The sequence below is a fragment of the Semicossyphus pulcher genome, unplaced genomic scaffold (genome assembly GCF_022749685.1).
Source record: "Semicossyphus pulcher isolate SPU_LCO1_2020_fin unplaced genomic scaffold, fSemPul1.0.p SCAF_13, whole genome shotgun sequence".
NCBI classification, from domain to species: Eukaryota; Metazoa; Chordata; class Actinopteri; order Labriformes; family Labridae; genus Semicossyphus; species Semicossyphus pulcher.
Genome location: NW_027211637.1, coordinates 30,480,001 through 30,506,860, shown reverse-complemented (window position 1 = coordinate 30,506,860; position 26,860 = coordinate 30,480,001). Strand labels below are relative to the sequence as shown.

Genomic DNA, 26,860 nt, shown 5'->3' with positions numbered 1-26,860 from the left:
GTTCTGTCTTCAGTCAGCGTGGGAGACGTAATCACACTTTCATATCTGCTTTAATAAAGCAGATAAATCCAATTAACAGTTGCTGCTGATCAATTTCCACTTCAAGTGAGTTTTGAAGGTGACAGACTTTAAGTGCAGCTCTTTCCTTCTCTCTTATTCCCTTCATTTCTAGATGTATCCAAGAAAACTAACTTAACTCTATTTAGTATCCCTTTTCATGGTTTAGCTCAGCTGGTCGAGCCGGCAACCCGTACACCAGTCCCTCTGGGAAGCTGCTTTTTTCACAAATTCAGCTAATTGCCCCAAGTTTTTGGTGATCTCACCATTTTGGTAAGAGTGAGTGTTTGGTTAGTTATTACTATAACCAGGGTGCGATTTCCCGGGGGGATGGGGGCGGATTTCCCCCCCTCTGGTCATTATATCTCTGCTCCTGCTGTATTATTTTCATCCCAGGTGGGGACAGAGAGATATGCCCCTCTTTGCCACGGTGTCGACCGCTGTCTCCACGCTCCTAGTGTCAATAGTGTGAAAGAGGATTCAGTGCCATGAACCACATTCTCACAGACAATAGAAATACAATGAACGTCTCCATGCTGAACAGCTGAAAGAGGGGCGACGTGCGACATGACTCGGCCACAGGAAAGGAGAAAAAGAAGCCAGAAGTCAGAATCAGAGCAGACTGTTTTCTTGTAAATAAGTGTCATGCCTGGCCAGGTGGCACTGTCCATGGTGCTGAAATGGGGATTCTCATAGTCGTTATTTAACAACAAATAAAAAACCTTTCTGAAACACCCTCTGAGTTTTTCACAAATCGCACCCTGAATATATCAGTAGTTATAAATACAGCAGCCATACCCAGAGGTTAGGAGTTAGGGAGGCCTCTCCTCAAACATTCAGAGGCACTGAAGAACCTATAATGCTACAGCATGATGTATTTAGCATACTCCAGTTTTTATAAATATCTTAGCTTTGTTAAAGAATCTATTTGTTTTTCCACTGTGATAATGTCAGACAGCCTTACAGGTTCATGTACGAGGAGCACAGCTGTTACTGCAGTGACTGAGTGTGGATGCTCCTAAAAATGTCCCTCCTCTCTCCCTCTTTTCTCTCCTGTGGTCTCCAGAGAACGACAGACCGAGCTCTCTGGTGTTGGAGGTGATAGACTACAACATGCCTCTCACCACCACCTACATGAAACAGATGAAGCTGCAGTGCATGAGCAACAACAAGGTACGTGAGGTCACTGCGACAGAGCTGCATGTTAAACCACAGAGAGCTGAATGTGAGCTGCATCGCCTCTCTGTTTCTGGATTCATGTTTCTGTTTCCGCTGCCAGACAGGACGCGTGTGTGTGTGTGTGTGTGTGTGTGTGTGTGTGTGTTTCTGTGCACCCTGAGACCACAAGAACTTCCCTGAGAGTGAATCATATAGTAAATCTTGACTCTGACAGCAGCTTTAAAGCAGCAGGTTCTTTCTTACACTGGAGTATTGTGTGTGACGGGCGTGTGGGAGGAGAACAGGAGGCACACTAACGCTCGGTAGGAAGAAAACTCCCACACACCGCCGAGCAATTAAAACACAATAATGAGAAGAAATATCAGTGTTTCACTTCTGACGCTCGCGGAGGTCAGTGGACCAAAACCATCTCTTCTTATTAAGTATGAATCAGTGTGGTTAAGTCGTGTTTCTGCATGTGTATACAGCTGAAAACTCAGTTAGCTTCCCATCTTCCAAAGATGCAGATAACTTGAGAAAAAGCTGAGACAAGTTGGATGATTTGCACAAAAATAGAACTTTTTAAATCTTTTTTAAAATGAAAAAGTGTAAGAGTGGTTTTGATAATTGATTAATTGGTGTTGAAGCATTTTTTTTAATCATTATTTTGGAAGATAGACAGGAAACACTGGGAGACGCGAGCGGGGGGATGACATGCAGCAAAGGGCCGAGGGCTGCAGTCGAACATGCGGCCGCTGCTTTGAGGACTGTAGCCTCTGTGAATGGGGCGCCTGCTCTACAAACAGGATTGTTAAATTCTGTGTGCTTTGAGAAATGAATTGATTGCAGGCCGTATTGAGCAATCTTCCTGTAGCTTTGCTTTTGTTTAAGGTCGTGTGCATCAATGAAACAGCTTGTTGCATATGCCAGCAGACTGTGCCTCACTTTCTCCGGTCTTTAGACTGCGATGGAAATGCAGACAATAATGGGTTGAAGGGATCTTGTAATTATTTTCAAAGTAGTTCCTGGGACTAAAAGTTCTTGGTCTCTTGTTGGAAACTTGAGTGTCGCAGCGTTTTCTGTTCTGAAATCCAAATCAGCAGGACGACATTCTTTACCTGTGACTTCTAACATCGATACGGATCCCTGTTTTAAGATGTGACAGCACTTTGGTTTAAATAACTACCTTTGTGAGGAGAGGTCATCATGTCATGTTACACTGTATAACCTAACAGTCTATCTTCATAAAAGAAGTAAGTTAACTTAACATTGAGTGTGAGGGCGGCGGCTGCAATAAATTAAAAAGTTTACATAAAAATATGACTATAAAATATTAGCAGCAATAAAATCTATTGTAATGAGGTGTGTCTTATTTGTCTAAGTGTGTATGACCATCTGACATTGATTTGAGGACACTGTGTCACATGACGTGGAAGCTATTGAAAAAAAACTAGAAAAGTTTTTATAAAAAAGATGAAAATGAAATGTATCAAAACTGCGTCTTATGCTCCGAATTTTACAGTGTTTGTTTTGCTGAGATAAACTACTTCACAAAGTTCATCTTACTTCATCGATCAGTTCAAAACACTCATTTTAAGTTCAATACACTGAATGGAACGGGCACTGTGCACTTAATTAAGTTACCTTAACAGTGAATTAAAGAGTGAGGCCTGAAGTCCACAGGCTCCGTGTCCGCTGCGTTCCGTGAGGCTGTGAGTTTATCGCGCCCACTCTGGTCAATGCTCGTGTTTCCACAGCACGCGCCGCATTCCGTCTCCGACGCGTCCCTGAAGCGTCTCTCCGCTCTGCTCCGCTGAAGATTCGCAGAGCATATTATTCCAAACAGGAAGTCAGACACAGAAACAGCAAAGAGCATCCGGTCATTTCAAAATAAAACACCATGTACAGACTCCCGTTTTTATATCCTATCAACATTAACTGGAGGCCAGGAGTCAATCAGTCGGTCAGAGGGTCCCAGAGGTTATTCCACGCCATGAGTTTATCTCGGAGGTGCAAACTGAACTGCTGTTTGTGTGTTGCTCTGATTTAACATTGATGTAATCTTGGATTTCGCAATTCCCACATGATAATGTAGTTCTCCCGCAATCTTGTGATCTTGCGAATCCTGCGGGCAAGGGCGGGTGCTGTCTGATGGACCGATGGCTTCAGATAATGCAAACTTCTGCCAAGAAGTCCAGAGTTATATCCACTATTAAAAACTGTATGTCTTATATACTTGCTGCAACGTTTCTGCATTCACTTGGACAGAGACACAGTGACACAGTCTGGTCAACATGGTTTGGATCCTTGAATACTTATAGTGTAAGGTAAGATGCACCTTTATAGTCTGATAGGGGAACGTGAGGGAGTGATCGATCGAGGTTAAAACAAACACACGTCCTTCCACCCCGTCGCTCCCCTTGGTGCACTTTGAGGCTCTGTAACAGCCCCACAGCACGTCCTCCTATAAAAGCTGTGACGGCTTTATTTAACAGATGTTAAATTTGAAATTCAAGTTTTCATGAATCTGTCCTGCAAGTTTTTTTGTAACATCGCCATCAGTTTGAATTTAAGGGAAGAAGCATCGAGGTAGAACTGGAAAAGATAAACAGTTTTGGGGCTCCTGTTAAAGTGTTAAAGATTCTCTGTTGGAGCCGAGGTGGTGAAGATCAGCCTCTTCCTCTGTGCGTGGGGGGGGCAGCGATCGTTATTATTGTACCCACAACACCTGCACTCCACCACAGCGTGTGCCACTGTGACTATCAGCACCACACACTCGCTGTCAGTCATACTCCCTCTGTGTGTGTGTGTGTGTGTGTGTGTGTGTGTGTGTGTTAGATAGATAACGGGTTGGGGGAACAGAGGGTTGAGCTCGTTCCAATTAAGCCGGGCCCCTGAGCGTCGAGTTAATTAGCTGAGGAGAGAGAGACACTGAAGGGCCAATTTGCATTGGAATGCCAATATATCTGTCTGCCTGCCTGTCTGTCTGCCTTCCTGCCTGCCTGTCTATCTGTCTGCCTGTCTGCCTGTCCAACACGCACACACACACTCACACACACACTAACAGTATATCTTAAGAATGGCACATATATTTTAACACTTCCACCTTTCTCCACATCTCTGCTTGTCTTGTTGTTTGTCTCTCTCACACACACAAACACACACACTCGCTAACACACACACACACACACTGCCACACCTGCAGCAGCCTCTGTGACTCCTGTTATTCTCTAACAGTTGGTGACACCGTGTCAACGGCGTTCTAATTAGTGCAAACTGACATATTGACACGCTTTCCATTATCGCCCTCACGTCAGAATCCTCCTGATTCTCTCTTGTTTTTCTCATTTAAGCGACGGTGTTTGTTCCTCGTTATTGATTACTTTTCGACAGGTATTTCTGCTTCTGCTTCTCAGCCGTACTTCTCTCCGTGTGACATAATCATGGCGTGTAAGAAACACTAATGTTCAGCGTGTAGGCTGCTGTTTTCGAGCTCTGAGGAAGAACTGAGTTACAGTGAAACAAGTGGATTTTTTCACTGATATCCAATCCTGCATTTCTACTCGGTGCTGAAGGCTTTTCTAAAACTGTTATCTGCATCAAAGCAACTCCAGTGAAAGGGTTTAAGCTCAGACGGAGGTATTCTGCTGTATTGGTCAGGAGCCTGAATCAGAAGCAGCCTGTGTGAATGATAAATAATATCCACGACATGGCCAGAAGGCGGCGGACACCTGCTCGGGACAGCTGTATGTGTTTGTTAGACATCACATTCTTAAACCAGGAGCTTTTCTATGGAGGCTTCAGCAGAGACGACTCTCTTTAGAAGGTTTTCCACGAGATCCGGTGCGTGCGTCTGCGGACATTTGTTCCTATTCAGCCCACAAAGTAAATGTTTATCCTGCTTCTCATCGCCAGCAGTGTCAGAAACAGATCCTTCCACATGTTGGTTTTTAAAAGAGAAGTTCATGACCTTTAGTTGCTGCATACCTTAGGCTCAGATGTTAGTAGCAGAGATGGATGATGTACCGTTCGAGAGCCTGAGAACTGTAAAAAATGTCCAACCTGGCATCTACAAGTTATTACACTATTGAGGTCAGAGGCGTCCCATAGGATCAGTTACCTGACTGCTCAATTGCTTTGTGACTCAAAAATCATTTTCTGCAATGGTGTATTAAACATTTAAGTTATCTTAAACGTGCGTATCTGCTTTTGTGATGATGCTGTTTGGTCATTCTTAGGCCACGTTTTTTCCTCCTTTGTTTCCAAAAAAAACAGCACGGTTCTAAAAAATCCCCGTCCAAACGAAAACGCAAAAACACGCTGTCATGAGAACGCCACACCAACAGGCGGCGATATAACTCGGTCATGCAAAGAAGAAGAAGAAGAAGAATTGTGTCCAGTCAAAAGTCTGAAAAAATCTATCCCGACGCCTCTGGTCCCTAATATAGTAGACGAGTAACTGTACATATATGTGTAAACATGTAAACACTCCTGTTAAGCATCACTGTTTATGTCACGTCCGTCATTTTGCAAGGAATGTCGCCTCACAAAGGAGACACACAAGGCTCTTCTCCTTTCTCAGTTTGTACCTCCTCGAGTCCTTTCCTCGACTCCTCTCCTCGCGTCTTAGTCCCTCCCACTAGAGATGTGAGCGGAGGAGGCGAGGAAGAGACACGAGGAGAGAGGAGTCGAGGCAACAGACATTTAACAACATGAGACATCCCTGCTTCAGAGCCGTCATTTAAAAGTGACGTCAATTAAATATGATGTGTGGCACAGCTGCATCATCTGTCTGTTTCGTTACAGCCTGCTGTTTTTATGATCTCTGTCAGCAGAACAGTGTTTATGTTACTTTTAATTCACTTCACAACGGGGCAGAATGTCACACGAATGTACGGATGTCATACATGTTTATTTTTTAATTTAACACACACACACTCACACAAATAAGAGGTACATTTATTATGATCCTCAAGCAAAACTACCTGTGTCACCAACAATCGTGTCCACAGATATTAACTGTCCAGTGTCCGTTTTATGCACACACGTGAGCATACAGCCGTGTGATCCAGCAGCAACAATAAGTACATAAACATTTACAGCCGGCCTTTCTCTGATGGTCAGCACACAGAACTTTAATAAACATGAGATCCTGTCCGGGCCTGACGGCGTGTCTGCAGATGTAAATAATGAATGAGTTACCTGCTGTGCCTCACGCAAAAATGTTATGTTTTGTTTCTGCTCAAAAACAGTCGATACCTGAACATCAGGCTGTGGAAGCTTCAAATAAAAAGTCCAGGCCTACACCTGTCCTTCTAATGTAGGAGACAGTTTGTCTTCTGGTTTTGATGAAGAAGAGCGCATGTGGACATGCTGTGGGTTAGTCTGGTGCGCACTCTGTTAAATGTGAGACACGCCGCGGAGAAGACCTGCTCAGATGGAACAGGTGTCCCAGGAGCAGAGATATGCAGCAAAAGGCTCCCGCCGTGGTTTGTATACTCCAGCTGTGTTTCACGCCTCCTTTTATGTCACGATGCCGAAAAGACTTCTGCAAAGGAAACACCGGTGTATCCTCGCTCATAGCTCCTTCAGCAAGCCTCCTCGATCCTCGATCCTCTCTCCTCGAGATGCATTTTATGAATTGAGACATCCTTCAAGATGGCGCGCTGAGATTGATTTCCGGGTCACAGGCCGGAGGAGCGAGGAGACGAGGAGGCACAAAATAGAGAAATGAGAAAGGCCTACAGCCTGACATCACGAGCCAAAAACGCTGTTTACCCCGTCTTCGCTTCTTCGCGTCTCCCGTCTTCACCCTGCCTGGAGTTTTACAAAAGATTTGTGTGGACGAAAGGCCAAAACGCAGAGAAAAAGCGACGTTTTGAAAAATACCCGTGTACGTGTGGACGTGGCCAAAATCAGCAGCAACTTGAAGCGGGGCTGAGCGGTGCACACTGAGTGCATGTCCTTGCTGGACGTGTCGTGACGAGCAGCCTGTCACAGCTTTAAAGAGGAGGGTCAGTTAGTTGGAGTGCAGCTTTAATTTCTAAATGAAATTGAGACATAAGTTTGATGTTTGTGTTCTAAAGTGATCGGTCGATATATTCAGTCTGTCTGTCTAAAAAGACGCTGATTTGTGCTCCTCACTCACCTCCACACCTCGTCCACCTCCACCTTCATACACTGACACGTGATGTTTGTCAGGCCAGACTGTCTGTTCAGTCCTGTAGCATGAAGAGTTAAAGTGTGAAGTTTTAGCAGACGGTATAGAGTGTATATATATGTAATGTATGTGTGTGTGTGTGTGTGTGCTGCAGAAAGATTACAGTGTTCGGCCCAGAGGAGCAAAAGCACAGACAGGAATAGAGGAGCAATGACTCACTCACCTATAGAAATAACATAGGACATGAGGGAGCATTAGGTTCAGTCTGTGTGTGTGTGTGTGTGTGTGCGTGCGTGTGTGTGTGTGTGTGTGTGTGTGTGTGTGTTAGGGGAAGCAGACAGAGCGCAGGGTGGTTGAATAGCAGAGCTTTCTGTGAGGAAAGAAGGTCGGAGTCTTTTGTCTGGCTTGTTTTTATGAGCGAGAGAGGATCATCTGTACATTTCCTCCAGAGACAAAGTGAGCCAAAGGAAGAGAAGAAGAAGAAGAACACCACAGAAGAAGAAGGAGAGAGGAGGATGTGCTGCATATTTGTGATGTGTGAATCCTCCACAGGCTCCATTAGCACTCATCCCAAGCCTCCGTTCATCTGCCCATCCCTTTATCTTTCCCTCCATCCGTCCCCCGTCCCAATTCAATAAGAGGAGGAAATTACCCAGGATGCTTCCTGGCAGGGGTGCGGCGGGGGGGATGGGGGGGTGTATGTGAGGGGGGGTGGAGGGCTGCTGCAGACAATGTTGAAAAGGGTGAGGAGTGAGACGAGAGGGGGAGGATGGAGAGATGGCAGGGCGGTGGCTCTGTCTGGCTGAGGGAGGATGAAGATAGAGAGGAGGAGGAAGAGGAGTGAAAATGAAGATGGGAGAAGGTGGATGTGCTCGGCCGGGGTGGAAAGAGAAATGAGAAAATTTGTAGGTAACGGTGGGATGGGAGGGGGACGAGGAGGAGGGGGTGGGGGGGGAATCGGAGAAGGAATTAAAAAAGGAGAATGAGGTGGTTCATTATCGTTTATGGTCTCCCCTCTTCCCTCGCTCTGCCCATTATTTCTGCTACCTCCAGAGGAAAGACATTTCATTATTTTGGGGAGGAGGGGTGTGTGTGTGTGTGTGTGTGTGTGTGTGTATGTGCGTGTGTGTGTGCACAGAGGATAGATAGGTTGGGGGTTGGTCTATTATAATTACTAAAAGACTGCAGAGAAAAGAATCACACATTTTCAGATAAAAGGTTTGTCGGCTGAAACATCCTTGAAAACGTTGGTGGACAAAAACCTTCAGTCGTCAGTTTGTCAGCTGAAGAAAAGAGAGAGACAAGAACACTGATGTAGGGTCAGGCTAACGTTAGCCTGGTGATGAAGAAGGGAAGTAAAGCACAAACCTGAAGGCCCCACACGCTAACAAGCCCACATGGCTGACTGTTGTTTCAGCAACACATCACACAGCTGACTGAAGCTTCCCCGAACCTTAAACTAAAGCTGTGTCTCAACTCAGAGGCTGCATCCTTGAGTTGGTCTGGTCTACGGAGGATTTCCTTTTTGCATCACCAGCTGTTCCCGCCACCAAACAGCACTCAGGTCACCTGGCAACAGGTAGCTAGCGGGCTAACTAGATAGCATAATTAACGTTATGTGATTTACAGTGCTAATCTCAAAGTCCTCAGTTTCGTTCTCTTTGGCGGCACCTGTGGCGATAAACGGTAATTGCGGGAGCACACTCCCCAGATATCCAGACAGTGCTGCATGTGTGACGTCCACGGTCGGCTCCGGTTGTAACTCTTGATTTTCCTGGCTGACGGTCTCTTTCCTTTTCAGACTGTTTGCTTCATCTGAGCGTCGAGTTTGTTTCTTCTTCTTTGGATTTTCACTTCCGAGTCCGCTATCTTGTTTGAATTGGTACACAAAGAATCTCGTGATGACATTTGGCCGTGAAGGACACAAGTGATGGATCCTTCGTGGCCCGGGTAAAGGAGCATTTGTCAGCCGCATCTGAAGGAGCCTTTAAAATGGGGCAGCCTTCGACACGCCGCTGTGATGCAGTCAGCCTTCGCAGGATGCTGCCCCTGGATCGGGACACAGCTCATAGACCTCAGCAGGATGAGCTTTTAATAACATTTGTGAATCAGAAGGAGAGTTTGAAACAAGTTGAGAGCAGGAGAGAAACAATTCTTACAGTAACTGTAAGTTTATTTGGTCACATGTGAGGCTGAAGATGAACGAGCGTCAGGTTCGATCATGGTTACATGATTCTGTTTTCCCTGAATCATTAATCATTTCCAGTGTTTGCATGAAATCATTAAAGTATTTGGGTTTATTAAATAATGAATTCACAATCAGATGATCAGTAATTATAAATGCAAATCATGATTCAATAATACAAAAGCCTGTGCACGTAAATATAGGTCTGTATGCTTCTGAGCAGCACACAGTGTAAACACAGACTGCAGCCTGTTGTTCATGTGCAGGTGTTACAGAGAGAAAACACTTACTGTTATTAGAATGAATACAGAGCACGTTTACAGACACCAGCAGCTGTTAGAGCCGACTGACAGCTGATCCAGCTGTGATCAGTGACATCACAAACGGACGTTGTTTTTTGGCCATTTTTGCCTTCATTGATAGGACAGCTGAAGAGAGACAGGAAACACCGGGAAAAAGAGAGTGGGCGACGGCGTGCAGCGGAGGGCCGCTGCTTTGACGAGTACTGGCCCTGCACACAGGACGCCCGCTACACACACAGCCAGACCAGTCTCATGTTCCCTCTCCCCTCGCTTGGTTTCCTCTCGTCTCTCCGTGCATCCTGAGTGGGAGGGACTGAGATGCAAGGAAAAGATGCAAGTGAGGGAAGCATGGATGCAGTTTAAGAGACCTGGGATGGATCCATTGTCTGTTGTCCTCTACATAGGACCATAACTTACTAAACTTGCTGTATTGCATTGCATTTTCTCATAGACTTGTGTTTGCAAACTTTCTGCTTCACTTTCCTGACTCGGGGCTAACTTCTCTCCGGACACAGTCCATGATTACACCTCTTTCTGTGTGATGGTTACCTTCCCGATAGCTTTGTTGGGGTGACAGTGTTCTCAGCTCGCAGCAGCAGGTCCTTTGACATGATGACACCGTGTGATTGCATAGATAAACTCTGAAAAACACCTGATACGTTGAGCTTATAGCTGCTACACAGATCACATTTACAGTCTCTTCCTCCTGCCTTGAAGCCTTCAGTGTGTGTTTGCACCAGGGGCGTGACCTTTATCACGTCTCATCCTCTCACCATCTGCGCCGACTCTCCGGTGTATACTGTCCAATAAAGTAGAAATGCCATGGAAACAGGCCTGTAAGAAAAACTGCCCTCAATGGTCTGAGCATACTGTATGAAAGAAAGCGAAAACATCACGTTACAGCTCTTTTCATGAGGAAGGTACGACTACAGGTCGACGAATCTGCTCCTGAAACCGTCTATAGAAGAGTAAAGCTTCAGCTCTGCCTGCTGCTTGGACACAAGGTGATGCAGAGTGATGATGAGGAAACATTTGGAGCTTTATACATGTTTCTATTCACTGTAAACACAAACAAGATTGGAGTTAGATTGAGACCTCGGGCTGTAGTTAAACTTTAAGGCTCGGACGGATGAGATGAGATGGAAAATGCAGAGAAAAGCACAAGTTGTAAATCTAAATACACAAAACACTACAAATATAAACAGGATCGTCCTAATGGGCTGCAAACGCTGAAAGGAGGACGTTTTGCTGACTTTGTGTTTGAATCTCCACTTTAGACTTAATGCAGAACATTCATGCACAGACTTCTTTCTTTTCCTTTTGCATTCAATATCTGCAACAGGCCTGCAAAATGCATATATACACACATATATACTGTACATGGCATCTGCTGGACATCTTCCGATTTCAAAGGGAAATAAGCTCGATGTGTTTTTCATCTGCTGCACTAAGTTTCCCTGGCCGACCACGGCGTCATCCCTTTCTTTGTGCTTCTTCCAAAGAGCTTGAACAGCACATCCTGAAACCCCTGTGTGCTTTGAAATCTTTGTGTGGGAGAGACCTTGCTGATGCAGGATAACTACCTTGTGTCTTGTTGCTGTGCTCAGTCCTGCCATGGTGTCTGACCTGTGACATGAAAGTGTCTACCTCAGTCTCACCTTGGTAGCAGAGTTTGGCTGTTCCTCAGCCAGTTTTAAGCCTCCTACACAGCTGTGTCTGTTTCACTTCATGACTGTGTTTCAACCTGTCAAACTGATGATCATTAGCACCTGTTTGGTATAATTGGTTGATCATACACCTGACTATAATCCTACAGAATCCTTGACTTTGTGCAGGTGTACCTGTAAGAACTGATGCTGGTTTGAAAGCAGAGGGGAGTAACAGCAATTATTGATGATTGATTTTTCTTTTGTTCGCTTACTTATTGTTTTGAATATTTATAAAAATAAACAATAATTATTTATTTTTTTGAAAGCATTCTTAGTTCACAGCATTTTTTCACACCTGCTAAAAACGTATATATATAATTTTACAATATTTGTTGTTTTTCTGTTTTGTATCTAATCTTTCTTTCTTACATATTTTTAAAATCTATTTATTGGATGCACGTCAGACTGAGGCAAATTCCTTGTATTATAGAAATGACTGGGCATTAAATATACTTAAATACACTCCAAATTAAAGTACCAATGACACGATATCATTATTTAGATAAAGTGGAAACATGATGCTAAAACACTAAAACACTTAAACAGACTCTTGAGAGAAGCGCCATGAATTAAGAGGGACAGAGAAAGAAATGACTTTGGAGAGACTCATTATTTTTATTTTATCATGAAACAGGAAGTGATAAAGCATCCTTATCAACACACACACACACACACACACACACACACACACACACACACACACACACACACACACACACACACACACACACACACACCCTGCACACTGCACTACAATTCCCCCAGCACCTTGTCCCTGTGCATGGACATGCGTGGCTAATCACACTGCAGATTCAGCCTCCGCCTATAGGTGGCAGGTTTGTCATGTAAATGTAGGAGAGGGCACATGCACACACATACTTTTACACACACACACACACACACACACACACACACACACACACACACACACACACACACACACACACACGCACACACACACACACACACACACACGCACACACACACGCACACAGCAGATCTAAACATTTGTATAAGCGTGATCCAGAGTAAAGGTCCGTGTGCAAACGAAATGAAACATCCTCTCTCTCCTCCTGCAGACTCTTTGTGTTTGTTCAGGAACGATATTAAAGCTGCACCTGCAGCCACAGTGTGATTTTTAATATACAGGATATATATTTATATCATTTTCTCTGGAAAACACAGACTCTTGTCTGTTTTTAGGAGTTGGTTTCATTCGTTTTTATTCATTTAGGTGCAGATGGCTGTTTTTTCCTTAGAATAATAGTCCTTCCACATGTGATGAAGAAATATCAGAGCCTACAGAGCAGAAGACCTCCATGTGTTTGTTTCTTATTGCTTATTTGACATTCAGTTTGATTCACATTGTCTCACAGTGTTTGTTCCACATTAGCCGAATGAACAACAGTTCTTAAAGCCGTGTTGGATTTTATTTGATCCATTTGTTTTATGCTGTTGTGTTCTTGTTGGATGCTTTCTGAGTGAGCGCTTTCACTACTTTGGTCTCAGTCTGTTGTTGTTGAAGAGAGTGTACTATCATAAACATCAATCAATAATATTTAAATGACAGTGAAGGTCGCAGTCAGTAACTTTGCAGAAAGACTTCCTCCTCCTGACGTTTGTCTTCGTGTCTTTTGCTCATTTATTCACCACATTTTTAGTTTAACACTTCATACATGAAGATCACATCCTCTTATTTTAACACAAACTCAACAAAACGTCACATTAACATCTGTGAGGACGTCTGTCTGAATATTAAATAAAGTCTAATTAAGAGCCGCAAATGCTTAATTAGCAATTAAGTGTTTGAATTGAAATCATCCACTTGACTGATTTGCATTGTGGGTAATAATGAGATCGGCTGGTGGCTCTGATGACAGATAACAGAAGGAGGAGGAGAGATCAGATATTAGATCTCCACTTGTGTTCTTAATCAGTGGAGTCTCGCTCAGTAGCTGAAGTCATGGGCTGTGAATCGGACGTGGACGCAGCCTCAGGGTCCGTTAGGTGGAGCTAATGCAGAAGTGTGTTAAACCTGCATTCCTTTTAATGGCCAGCAGGGGGCGACTCCTCTGTGTTAAAGTCTATGAGAAAATGTCCTCCTTCTCTCTTGATTTATTCCCTCAGTAAACATTTTCCTAACGAGTTTATGCTCTCAGTTTCAAGTCTTCTTCAACACAGCATGATGTTCATTTAGTAAATGATGCTCCCAGTTAGAGCCGCAGAGACCAGAAAGCAGGGGAGGGTTTAGGGCGGGGCCACCTTGTGTTTCAGCATGTGGTTGTACTAAAATAAATTATCTTTTTTCCCAGTACACTTTTGTCTCCCTAAATTTCCCTCGGGATCAATAAAGTATCTATCTATCTATCTATCTGTGGAAAAGCCTGTTGTTTTACAAGTCAAAATTAGCATCCCAATTAACATCACAGTTCAGTCAGACACGTCCTGTTTGTAATCGTCCGAAATGTTTCTTGCAGCAGCAGAATGTCGCTTGTGTTTGGCGTCGAGGCTCCGACCACATCACTCCTCGCAGATTTATTTTACATGCAGAAACTTGAGGAGTGATGAGACAGTATCAGGTGGATGCTGGGGTGGTGGTGGGGCTGAGCCCGGTACTGGTGCAGGGCAGCGGGAGAGAGCGGAAATCCTGCAGCTTACATAGACGCCACATTGGGAGGAAGTGTTTGTCAGGTGATTGCTGAGGGTGACGCATGTCAAGTGTGAAATCAGTGCAGCTCGAGTCGCCTGCCTGAACTAGCTCGCAGGCGTCACTCCATTTACTGTCAAGTACGTATACACCTTGCTAACCTTAGCTGGTAGCTTAGCATTTCCTAACCCCTCGCTCCTCTACCCTCTCGTCCAAATATGGTCACTTCTGGCTTCAAAAAACCAAGATGGCGTCTGTCCATCAACCAAAGAATGATGTCAAGGTCATCTCCTTTATACAGTGAAGAGCTAAACAAAACATTCCTGCGTTAAATCCTACAGTTTCTTTACAGTTTAGTTTTTGTTCCAGCTGTTTGAGAGGTGTTGATTCAACTTTAGGCTCACCTCTCAAGGCTGTACTTTCTGTTGCATTGAGATAAACGGAGTAGAAAGATCTCTGATACAACCAATGCAGTATTTTAACCTTCATTACAGAAGGAATTATTGTCTGCCTTAGTTTAAACTACAGTAGGTGTATCTGATAAACTGGGAACTGGGTGTGTAGCACAGCCCATCCTCTCTCTCTCTCTCTCTCTCTCTCTCTCTCTCTCTCTCGCTCTCTTACTCTCGCTCTGGCTGTGACGTCAGAATGCGTTGCCCCGCCCCCCTCCGGTTGCCACAGAGAGTCTTGAGGGTCCTGTTGTGTGTGCGCTCACTCCCTCCTTACATACGGCCGGTCATATATTGTCCATTTAAATTAAAGACTGAGAAAAGGAACCGGAGGCGAATGAATGAACAATTAAACCAAACAACGAAAACCAGCGAAGAAGAGTGTGGGACACGCGCGTGGCGGAAGACTTTGATGTTTGTAATCTTACAGAAGTGAAGGTAAGAGAGATGGTTTTTCTGTTTATTTATTTGTATTCCGGAGTATTTGTTCCTCCTGCACGCTGCTCCCTGCCTGCAGAGCTCTCCTCCTCCTCCTCCTCTTCCTCTTCCTCCGCTCCCCCTGCGGTCACATCTCCCCGTGCTGCTGCTGCTGCTGCTGCCGCTGCTGGACGCTCATTGACAGGCGCTCTGATCAATTATCGATGCAAACGCAGGTTTCCGCTGCGGTAACACACTTTTTGCCTTCGTTCAGCAGCGCGCCAGTAAGTTGCTTTGTGTTGTTGTCACACCGGCCGTGTTGGGAGGGCAGTGGGCTCGTGCCACACCGCCTGCAGCTCGTTAAACCCCGCTCCTCGCGCGCGTGTGTCGGTCATTGTGTGTCTGCTGCAGGCCGCTCCGTCCTGCGACAACTCTGGTTATCGTTCATTCAGCAGCGTGTTTGCAGGAGGCCAGTGTGCTCCTGACAGACGCACATTGTTCTGGTGGTGTGTGCGCGCGTGGTTGAAGGCTGGGCATGCTTGAGAGAGGAGCGTGCGCGTGTGTTTACGTCTAACAGAGTGGGTGTGTGGGTGTGTGGGTGAGTAGGTGGGTGGGTGATGCGGAATGACCAAGCACCCGCACACAGTGAGGAACAATCAGTGGCGCGTGCCAAGCATGGACAGTGGACTCATTTGAATGGTCCATTATGACGTGTGGTGGTGGATGCTAGGCTAGCAGCACATTAAACAGTAAAATCAATTTATCTGATCTAATATCAGAAGTTTTCAAATGTTTCCTCATGTGCAGTTTGAATAAGATTCTCCAAACATGTTTAAGATTCATGCAAATTTGTGCAAGGATAAATTATTCTTATCATCAGTGTCCAAAAATAATAATAAGACGTTTTATTTGTATGTCACCTTTTAAAACACAGTTTCAAAGTGCTTCACAGTGGCACAATAAAATCAGAATGACAGAGAGACAATAAAATATAAGTAAAAAGAACAAACATACAGAAAAATCTACGGAAGCCCGAAGCAGACATGCATTCATACGTTTTATTTACTCCGTTTTCCTGAGATAACGAGTTTTAAATGTGTGTTTTAAGGAGGTTAAAAAGTTGCGGCTCATTTAATGACTGAGCAGCTCAACTCCCGTTAAATACAATCACTAAATGAAACCTTTCTTTGTCGAACAAGAGCCCAACTAAACCCATAGAATCAATTCAGAGGTTGCAGACAAAGCAAGTAAATAATAAGTGTGTTTACATCGTTACATAATCTGTTGACCTGTCATGTTGTGAAACCAGCGTGATCGTTTTTCTATTATTATTTGTTTATCACAGTTTCCTTCTCCCCGCTGCTGAACAAAGTCATGTTTGTGTTGTTTCTGAGCCCCAGCGGTGCGGACATCTTTAAAATCCGAGTAAATGAGAGCGCAGCAGCGTGAGGCTCGTCCTCACACATTAAGATGAAGTGAAAATCTTTTCTCTCTGTGTGAAAACTGCCGTTGCTTTCAGAGAGCAGAGCTGAAGGCTGCTTCATGCTAGTTTCAATGAGCGATGTTTATTGCAGCCGCTCTCCACAGAGAGGTCAGAGGTCAGGGTTGGATCCTGGATGGTGCAGCAGCTGAGGAGCGAATAAGAATTCACTGCCTTGCACGAGGGCCCTTCAGCAGGGGCAGAGGCTTTCTAAAAGAGAGGCTCCTCCAGCTGAAGGACAGACTCTCTGAGCGCCGCACAGACCTGCTTCAAGCATCAAGCAGCCTGCTCACGGTGCACGTATCGAAGGCAGCGTCTCAGGGGAAGTGTTTGTCCAAAGTTGCCCCCGGTCGTTTAAAAACTCATAATTCTTTATCACCGTCAGGAGTCAGAGCACCGTTTTCTGGTGGCGGTTTGGTGACAGCTCTTTGCAGCTATGAATCACTTTAATGGACAGAAATATTGATCATAAAGCGGCTGCAGAAACAGAAGCTGCAGGGTCGACTTCCCATGATGAAGCACCTTCAGAGAGGCCTGCGCTGAGCTTTAGATCCGCAGGTACACGTCACATATCCACCCCTCTTTACCAGCGCACACATACTTCCTTGTGTAGCAGTCAGTGTTTGCTGTTGTGAAGGTCAAAGCATGCTGCTGACACTCAGACATTTCAAGGTCAAAGGTGAAAAGGTGCATTATAATGAAGAGTGACTGTGTGCTGTTGTAACGTATGGTTTTGAGCCGACTCATGTTGTTGGTTTGATCTCTGTCATCATTTTTCTATTTCTCACTAAGGGAAGTAATAACTCAGCCTCACACTGATTAAAAACACAGACCTTCAACATATTTGCTGTAACAGTCTGTTGTAGTCGGGCGTGTGAAGGGTTAAGGTCCTCACAGATTCTCTGTGGCGCTCCTCCCCTCCCTCAGCCTTCTGCCCGGGGACAGGAGGGCGAGAAGAGTCTCTTCCAGGATAATTCCTCCTGTGAGGGCTGCTTAGCTCCTCTCTGCTCGGCTCCAAAATAACTCCACTTTTCCCCTGACCTGGCCGTGTGCCGGCAGGAGGGAGGGAGCGCAGCCTGCCGCCTAATCCCCTTTCCCCCTTCATCCTCTCCGTCCTGGATGGGTCGGCTCCCTCTATTTCTGGAGTCACTCACTCTCTGGTGTCTGCTGCAGCTCAGGAGGTCTTTGTTCTGTCCCTCTGCGCATTTTGTGGGTGTAAATTGGGTAGATATCATCCGTGCATGCTTAGCGTGTTCTGCAGAGGTCATGCAGGTCAGACACCTGAGGCTGCAATGTGTGATTATTTAACCATCAAACATTATCAGCCTGTTTGGTCCATCACCACTAAATATTTAGTTCATGCTGATTATAGAATATTTTCATTGACCGCAGTAAAAACATTCACAAATATCAGAGAAAAAAGAGAGAAAAAGTCAAATACAAGCAAAGGATTTAAATGTTTTCTAAACAAATCATCCAAAAGATTTGATTAAACTTTAAGGTTAAGGTCGAAGCAAGTGAAAGAGAAGTCACAAACTTGTTTTTACAGATCAATATGTCAAAAATCCAAAGTGATTACAGTCAAAGTTGAACTGTTTTGTAATTTGCTTAAGTATCTGAATAAGTTTTATTCTAATGCTCTGAAAACGTCCTTAAACTTGAAGCCAGTCGAGCCTTTGAATTGAAATAAAGCAGCAAATTCTCATAACTGAGAAGCTGGAAGAAGAAATACTTTATCAGTGATTGAAGATGATACAAAGTTTCATCATGATACGATATGTTATCGATTCTTTGAACGGTACGGTATTTGCCGATGTCACAAAGTTTCCCACGATTGGATTCAGGGGCCTGCGATCGATACGAGACACAAATCATTCCATTTCTATTCAACTCACAAAAAGCAACAACAATGTGGTTTCACAAAATGTGTTCCTGAACTCTGAAAAACATGAAAATCAAATCATGAACATAAAATGAAATTAAAAACATTCTTTTTAAAAAAGAAATAAAACCCAGCTGCAGATTTATTCCCCAGAGGAGCAAATATCTCGAACATCGTTGTTTCTTATTGTGGAGTTGGAAGAGCTACCAGACCTCCGAGCTGCGGAGATGGTAAAGCCGTGCCGTGGGAATTTCAAAATAAAGGTGCACCTAAGATGGCAGACCGCGATATGGATCAATATTTGCATTTTGCATCGATCACGTTGTATCGTTGATCATTCAATCGACACATCGATCCAGATTGGCGTATCATTGCACCCCTCGTCGACACTGCTTTGGTCTGAAGAAAGTTTATCCCTGAGCCCTGCAGCTTTATAGATACTGTGCTGTTCAAACCATACAACCTGAATGTATTAAGTACTCTGCACGCCTTGAGCCGCGACTTGTAGGCTGAAAATGTAGCTTTAAAGATGTAAATAGTGTCCATCTGAAGGATCTTAATTAAAATAACTTAAGCTTTCCTTCTGTCGTGTGATTTAAACCTCCGATTTAAGGCAACATGACTCTCTTTGGGTTGTTTCTGTTCATACTGTAGTCACTAGAAAAGAACCTTCTATCCCTGTAGTCGTCCTATGTCTGCACATCTCTTCTCTCAGACATCTGTATAGTGGCTCTATAAGTGTTTTCTTCCCAATCACCTTTCATGCTGTCTGTCTCGCATTCAATTCAGCCGCAGCACGACGAGCTCTCCGATCTGCTTCTGACAATGAGCCTGTCGAGCTCGTCCTGCTGCAGCTTCTCTCTTCATCCTTCCTCTGTGAAGGCGGCTGTGAGCGGCGCTGCTGTCATGCATTGTTGCTTTCTAACTGCGTGACATTTGTATGAGTTCCATCTTTAGTCCATCCTGTCAACATGTCCATGTGACGCAGAGGAATGTGAAGTGTATATGGTCACGAGCAGAATCACTGCAAGACCGTTAAATGCGGAGGAATGTGCCTGAGAGATGGTCGGAGGGACGTTCATGATGTGATGACTTGATTACACGCCGTTAAACATCATATGTGGATAAACGAGTGGTTCTGTCAGGTTCTACCACCTCTTACCTGGAGTCACACAGAAGAACCTTGTGACTGATGTGTGTTAGATTTTCAAAGAAAGGTCAGGGGTCATTTCCCAACATTTAAAGGCAGGTTTTCTCCTAAATCAACCGTTTAAACATTTCTAAAGCTAAGCTAAAGATCTATAGTTGGTATTTTTACAGTATGGTCCTCTGTTCATGTTCAATCCTCTTCATATGATGAGTCACTAACGAAATGGCGGGGTTCACCTGAGCTCCCTTCAGGTGTTAATTATAGAGATTCTGTGAGCAGCACAGGAACAGACGCAGAGCGCTGAAAACACTTTTATTGTGTACTTGGTTCTGAATCAGTGCGGTCGACCTGCGGTGGAGCAGTGATTCATGTTCAACTCTGATCAGCTCGAGTCTGAGCACTGATGTCGGGCGACGTTTGTGATCAAGTCTTCCTTTTTAGAAATTAGTTTTATAGCATCAAAAGTTATCCAAGAAACAAGTACCAGTGCACACGATCGAAAAAAATGGTAAAAAGGTAAAGAAAAACGACAAATGAAATCAAAATTCATGCTTCTTCTTTTCTTAAAGCTCCACTGCAGGAGGAATGACACCGTTGTCATGTCCGGCTCATAACCGATGACAATTAACGCGAGGAAACGAGGAGTTACTCCGAAATAATTCATTTTGATCAAAACACAAATGATGAAATGAACCTACATTATGAAGTGTGAGAATCCACAGGGAGCAGGTCGTCTCTCTAGCCACCGTCAAAGAAGTAGAGAGGGATGCTTTTCTAAGACTCGGACCACCGAGCCCAGGTGTTCCCAATCGTGACGACCCGTCCACACCCACTGGCATCTGAAACAGAAGGACATTGCATTTCTGCCACAGCGCTAAAACCAAGCTCCGCTGTCAGGCCACCTTTTTACATTGGACCGAGCAACGAGTAAATCCGCCCCAGCTTGTGCTTTTACATAGCGCTCCGGAGGCGCATGTCCACGTGCAGCCCCCCTCACTCTGACATCTCTCCATTAGTGCATGTCCAAGGAGTCCTGTTTGTGCATGTGTGTGTTTCAGGCCTGTTTGTGTTGCATGTTTGTTAAAAACAGAGTGAAAAGATTGGTAAAGTATACTTTCAAGCCCTGTCGGCTCCGTCGTTTACACTGTTGCTGTTTCACCTCTGTTACTACCATCGATGCCGGCTCAGAGGTGCGTTTTAGATAGAAGACGAAGCGTAACAGAGGCGTAATATTCCCGCTTTGAGCTGGCAGTGTAAAAAGGGATAGAGAGACAAGACAGCCAGGCAAACAACTACAAAGCTGGGTCATCACACCGTGCAAAATACAGCGTGTGTACATTCAGCTGCAGGCACATGACTTCCACTGTTACAAGCTAATGGCTGCAGTGCTTCTTAACATAACTCTGAAGTATATTTGGCTCTTTTGTGTTGCTATTTCAGCCAGAAACACTGCATTGTCAGACACATGAAAGTGTAGGCTGCATCGGACACTGTCCACGCCCCGCATTACATGATCTACATGCTGGACAATCTCAGATCAGTCGGCTATCGTGTGAAGATTTAGCTACTATCTGTTCAACTGTTGCAGGATAATTAAGTCCTTCCATCTTCCTCGTTGTTGTTTTCAGTCCAACAATAACTTCAGACGCGAGACAGCAGTTGGAAATGTGTATGAGGAGATGGTTATTGTCTGTAGACGAGAGCTCATTGGTTCTTTGATTGGGCTGCTAATGAAGCATTGAAGGAAGAATTAACACGTCACTGTAAGTCGTTATGAGTCTGTGTTTGGTCGGATATTTGGAGTGAAAGTTTTCGAGTTTCCTGCTTCTTGAAAGGCCTTCAGTGTTGGTCTGACTCTGCCTGCAGAGAGGTTCACTCGTGCTCAGTGCCTGATGAGCTCAGCCCGTTGTGTGCACACTCAGTGTTTGATTAGCACTGCCTGAGGCGGCGTGTAGTCCTCTGGCCTTTATAGTGGAGCCATAAAAGGAGGAGAGGTCAAACTAAACACTTGTGAATGTAAACACATTCATGCAGCAGGCAGGACCTTTGATATCCACTGCGTGTTAGCATTTCATCGCTCTCATGACGGCAGGAAGTGAACGGATGACGGCTCAGTCTGGTGTCTGACATTTGGACGTCATTTCTGCTCCATCAGCCTGAAGGCTCCCGTTCAAACACTGATGTACTGTGAATGTAATATAAAGGATACAAAGACAATGCATGCTGTTCCTCTGTTGTTCATGTGTGTTTCATATTTTCAGTTTGCCTCTCGGTGAAGTTTGATGTGGTTTCTTTGTTTCACCCGCACAGCTTGTATTCCTTTCTTCTCAAGGCTTCATCTTATTTGTTTTAGTGAAGCTCAACCAAACCCAAACCCTCAGGCAGACGGGGGAGGTGTCGCTGAAAGAGGTGGGGTTTTTGTGAAGTGTTTGCAGGGTTAAAGAGAGTTCAGAGTTCACAGCACAGCACACTCCTCTGTTCTTAGGACTTCAGTGTTTCACGGTTGTAAAAGAGAGTGTAACTTGTGTGTGGTTTGTCTTACGTTGTTTAAATGTGGTGATCATTCAAGCTACACAAACGATTCTGTGCAACACTTGTGGTTGTAGTGATGTCAGAAAGTGTGAACCAGTAACTCTGGATACACTTTGAAAGATGGACTGTGGAATGAGTGAGCCAGATGGGAAGGCTTTAAAGCTTCTGTGAGGAACATTCAGGTTGTGTGAATGTTGGCGCCCCCTGTGGTCAAAGAGGGCAGCTTCTCTTTTTAGCCCCTTTCCCACTGGTCAATAAACCCGCTAACACCCGGCTTTTTTGCTTAATGGGAAAGTTTACAGTCTGCTTTCAGACCCGGGTCACATGACTCAGCAGTAGACCCGGGTAATTACGGCCTCGGCTCCGATCCGCACGTCAACGCGCTAATTTCTGCGTTTTTGCAGATCTTGTCCTGTTCACGTGTAAGTCGTGTTTCCTGATGATCTCCTCCTGCTTTCTTTGCACAGTCAAACGTATCCCTGAGTCTTCATGTTTCTGCAGCGTGCTGTTAATCTCCTCGTCCGACAGCGACCTGGTGGCAGCGCTTACACTCATTAAAAATAAGTATATAGAAATAATCACTGTTGTTCCTGATGGTGTCGACGGCTTTTGTCATGTAGGTGAAACAGTATTGATTTCAGTCTGTTGTATAACCTGTTAAAAACACAGTAGCTTTAAGAGTCAGTGAATAATTAAAGTGTTGTGTAAATGAAGGATACATGTTTGTGGTGCATTTCACTCGTTCTGTCACGTTCGCTCCCAAACATTGAAGCATCAGCTTTAGAAGTGTGTCACTTTAAATCCCCTGAAATCTTCCTAACTGGGAAAATAAGGCCGTTAAATAGTTCGGATCACCTTCCACAGGTAGCTCCTATTGTTGTCATATTATCTGGTTCTCTGGGGAGAAAGTGTCAATCATGTTGTTTTGATATTTTGCAGTGGGCTACACAGGAAGTGTTTCTGTGTAATTACCTCGGCTGTCTGCAGCCTGGTGCTGCCCGGCGGCCATGCTGCTGTGTGCTCAGTGCTCAACCACTGGAACCAGACGGTCCCTGCAGAGATCCTCGATATAATACAGCTCCAGCTGAACTCCGCTCCTCTACCGCTCCTCTAATGCTCCCCGAAGCCCTCACCCCCTCCTCCCTCTCTCTCATCTCTGACTTCTAATAGTACAAACTGATAGCTGGCCCCGGTCATGAGGGAGCCAGGCTGTGTGAGGGATGGACAACTCAATCTGCTGGTCCTGATGCTGATCATGGCTCGCCTGGAAGTCAGAGCAGCTGGTGTCCTGGACAATGAATGATGCAATGGAAGTTCTTGGCAAAATCAGCAGTTTAAACATGAAAGCTGCTTTTTAAGGCACTTAGAGAGATGAGACATTAACAAACTCTGAAGGTGAGTCAGGGCTCGATGAAGAAGAGTTTTGCCCTCTAGAGCTCCATGGACTGAACTTTGATTTAAACTGAATACTAAGTGGGTCAGATTTCTGGTATGAGAAAGAACCTGTCCACAGTCGTCCTTCAGGTTGTGCTGACGGGCTGCAGAGTAGCAGCGCTGCGTCTGTGTTTGCAGGGTGAAGCTGGCCTGGTCCAGCAGTGACCTGTGCCTGGACTAATCCGAATGCTGTGTTTCCCTTGGATTGCTTCCTGGGGGGGAAAGGGGTTAATCGTCGTGCTTGGGGCAGATTTGTGACTGACTGGATTAAGAGGGGCTCAGAGTGTTGGACACTCCACTAATCTCTGATATCCATGCCCCTGCTGGCTGCTGGAGAACGGCCGACTGACGGGCTGATTTATTCTCTGGCTGACCGATGAGCTGGCTGCACGGCTGGTTGACTTATTCCCTGACTGACCAAGTGAACGGCTCGCTGACCCAGTGATGATGCAGCGGTGGAGTGTGTGGCTGAAAGACGACTGACCCTGTGGATGGAAAACGAGTGGAGCCCTGTTTATCAGTTTATTTGGTTTCGTCTGTGCTCCACGCTCGCCCTTTATGTAGAAACTCGGTGTACTTGGAGTCTCAGTGTTGATCTAACAGTTTACAACAGCTCCCACTCCCTCGTCCCACTTTGTGAGTCAATGATTATCTGAGGCTGCTCCGGAGTTTCAGGCCGACAGTGTTGGAATGAACTCTTTATCTGTGACTGTGCGGGACGTTGCAGCTCAGGTTTCCTAACCTCTGTGGTTCCTTTTCTTAGTTTTTAAAGAGATTATTTTTTGGGGCTTTTTTCCAGCTGAAGAGAGACAGGACGTGTGGGGAGTAGAGAGTGGGGGGTGACATGCACCAAATGGATCGGCAGACCGGGAGTCGAACCTGCGATCAGTGCGTCGAGGGCTAAAGCCTGTGTACATCTGAAATCTACATCTGGTGTTGTTATTTCAGCAGAGAGCTGCAGCTTGAGCTCAGGGCTGGGTCTCCATTTGATGGAGCCGATTCATAAAATCCAAAACAGATCTTATGATATCTGCCCTTTTCTGTGGATGAGTGGCGCTCTCACCTTGTTAGTCTAGCGTAGCCTGCTGTTGGTTCCGCCAACGTTTGAAGTTTGTACTTCTTCCAGCTCCTTTTCAGATGAGTAAATCGAATTAACTCGCCTAAGTGTTAAACGCAGCAGCTCCGTCACTGACTGCTGGCAGTGCACACCGACATACACCCTCTCTGGCAGCATCGCTCCTTCTTCCCCTCTTCATTTCTGCTGTGCGACGAAGGGTGCACGCTGGGAAGTTCTACTTTCAACCTAAGCACATATTCACACAGCTTTACGTCCACTAACGCCGAGGTGCGCTGCATATTTCCATGTCGCATCTCCCGTCTCCGTGTGTGTGTGTGTCTTTTGTTTGAATCCTCAGTATATCTCAGTTTTGGTTTAAAAAAAATGAGTGTGACGGTCATGGTAATTTAAATGATAAGAAAACATGTAATTAATAATGTGGGAGGGGCTAAAGGTTAGAGGTCTTCACAGGTCCAAAATTTCATGCCCGAACCCTAAGAGACCCGTAAAGGCCTGAACTGTGTTATGTCGGCCCCGAGCCCGGCTGGGTGAAACAGACCCGATCAGCACCGACTTCACAGCTGTTCACTATTACCAAGTTACCGTTCGTCAGCTGTCAAAACAAACTTTTTTGTCCTACCTGTGTGTCGCAGCCTTCTCCCCTGAGCCTGGCCGTGCACACAATCCATCCTCTGCCAAGAAAGTTCATAAGACACATCAATGTTTCCTGGTATCCATGTCGTGTTGATACAAACAGCGATGCTAATCCACTCGTCTTCCCGGATCCATTCGGGTATTAATGTGGAACAGACCCAGAACAGAGGATTATAGAACGAGTCCCGACCGCCCCGTTTGACCACATAATAGGTGGACCCGAATCCGTCCGGGACCCGGGTCCTCAGGTTCCAGTAGACCTGTGAAGACCTCTACTACAGGTTTCAGAGGTGCTGCCTTGGGCCTTAGAAAATCAATGTTTACATTGCTGGTGTTTTTAAAAGACTCAAATATTGTGTACATTTTGTATTCAACAGTATTTTTCCTCTTTTCACTGCACCGTGGGAGGTCGGTGAACATAGATTACACCATCATCACATCTTACGACTTCACCTGTGTTTATCCTGATTTCTGGGGGCGGGTTCCAAAGAGAGCCCCGCTGCAATTTGCACATGCAGAACATTCTTACCGCAGAGTTCAGAGTGTTGTAAACGGAATATGAGCCGTGATATCTGAAATGATGTTAGCAGCATGCAGAAAACATCCGGTGGAATGTAAAGAGCAGAAGACTTTGGACCAGTAAAAGCACAAACGTTCTCTGTAAGGAGAGACGACTCTGCAGGCGGTCCTCGTGTTTACGATCCTGCTGCTGTTTTGTTTTCATCTCTAATCACTCTCCATAATCTCTGCTCACAGACCTGACACGTTACACAATGATACGACCTCGGCCACTGTACGGATTATACTGCATTGCTGTATACTGTCTGGGCTGAGAGAGTTCAGTTTCCATGGTGATAATTCATATTATGTTGTCGATCGAGGTAGACACACACACACACACACACACACAGGCACAGGCACTCATTTGGTTGCTGGTGTATTTAACAGATGGGTGATAAAGGTCGTTGGAAGCCTGACCTCTTTTCACACACACACACACACACACACACACACACACACACACACACACACACACACACACACACTGCCTCTATATATCCTGATGATTGTTCTTCCTCTGCGTCCTCACGTCGTCTCCTTGCGCCTGTGTTTGTGTGTCTGTGTGTTCCTGCACCGCGTCAGCTCCTCCGTGTGTCTCTCACTTTTGGTTTTCAGTCTCTGTTTTGTAGTTTTTCTTCACACTTCAGCATGTGTCATCCTGTCAGCCAGATGGACGAACAGACAGTCAGGCAGCCAGAGAGTCAGACTGCGAGAGAGAGAGCGTTCATCCTTTCTCTTTTTAGAAGTTAACCCTGCAGATCAGAGGCCAACAGATCATCTAACACTTTGTACCACAGCAAAGGACCACTTGAGCCTGTTTATGGCCTTGTTTTGGCTTCAGTGCAGTCATCATAAGTCGTGTCTTCACTTGTCTTTTGGACTCTTTCTGTTTTAATTATAAACTGAGGAGTCTAAATCCAACAGTGTTGGTAATGTTAACGTTAGGCCGGTTAGGCCGAGCACGGACGTAACGCTCCCGGACTTGTTCCCATTTAGTTTTGCAGGTTTCCACGTCGACTTCTAAAA

The 26,860-nt window shown here is 45.2% G+C and overlaps 1 protein-coding gene across 1 annotated transcript in view; it reads left to right on the top strand.

Annotated features, from left to right (window-relative positions):
* The first annotated feature begins 1,173 nt into the window (after window positions 1–1,173).
* Window positions 1,174–26,860, top strand: part of LOC138589838 (nucleolar protein 4-like) — a 111,507-nt gene continuing 85,820 nt past the window's right edge. Inside the window, exon 1 of the mRNA XM_069660302.1 lies at window positions 1,174–1,230. Within this exon, the coding sequence (XP_069516403.1) occupies window positions 1,192–1,230 (39 nt within the window). The 5' untranslated portion in view covers window positions 1,174–1,191. The remainder of the gene's footprint in view (window positions 1,231–26,860) is intronic.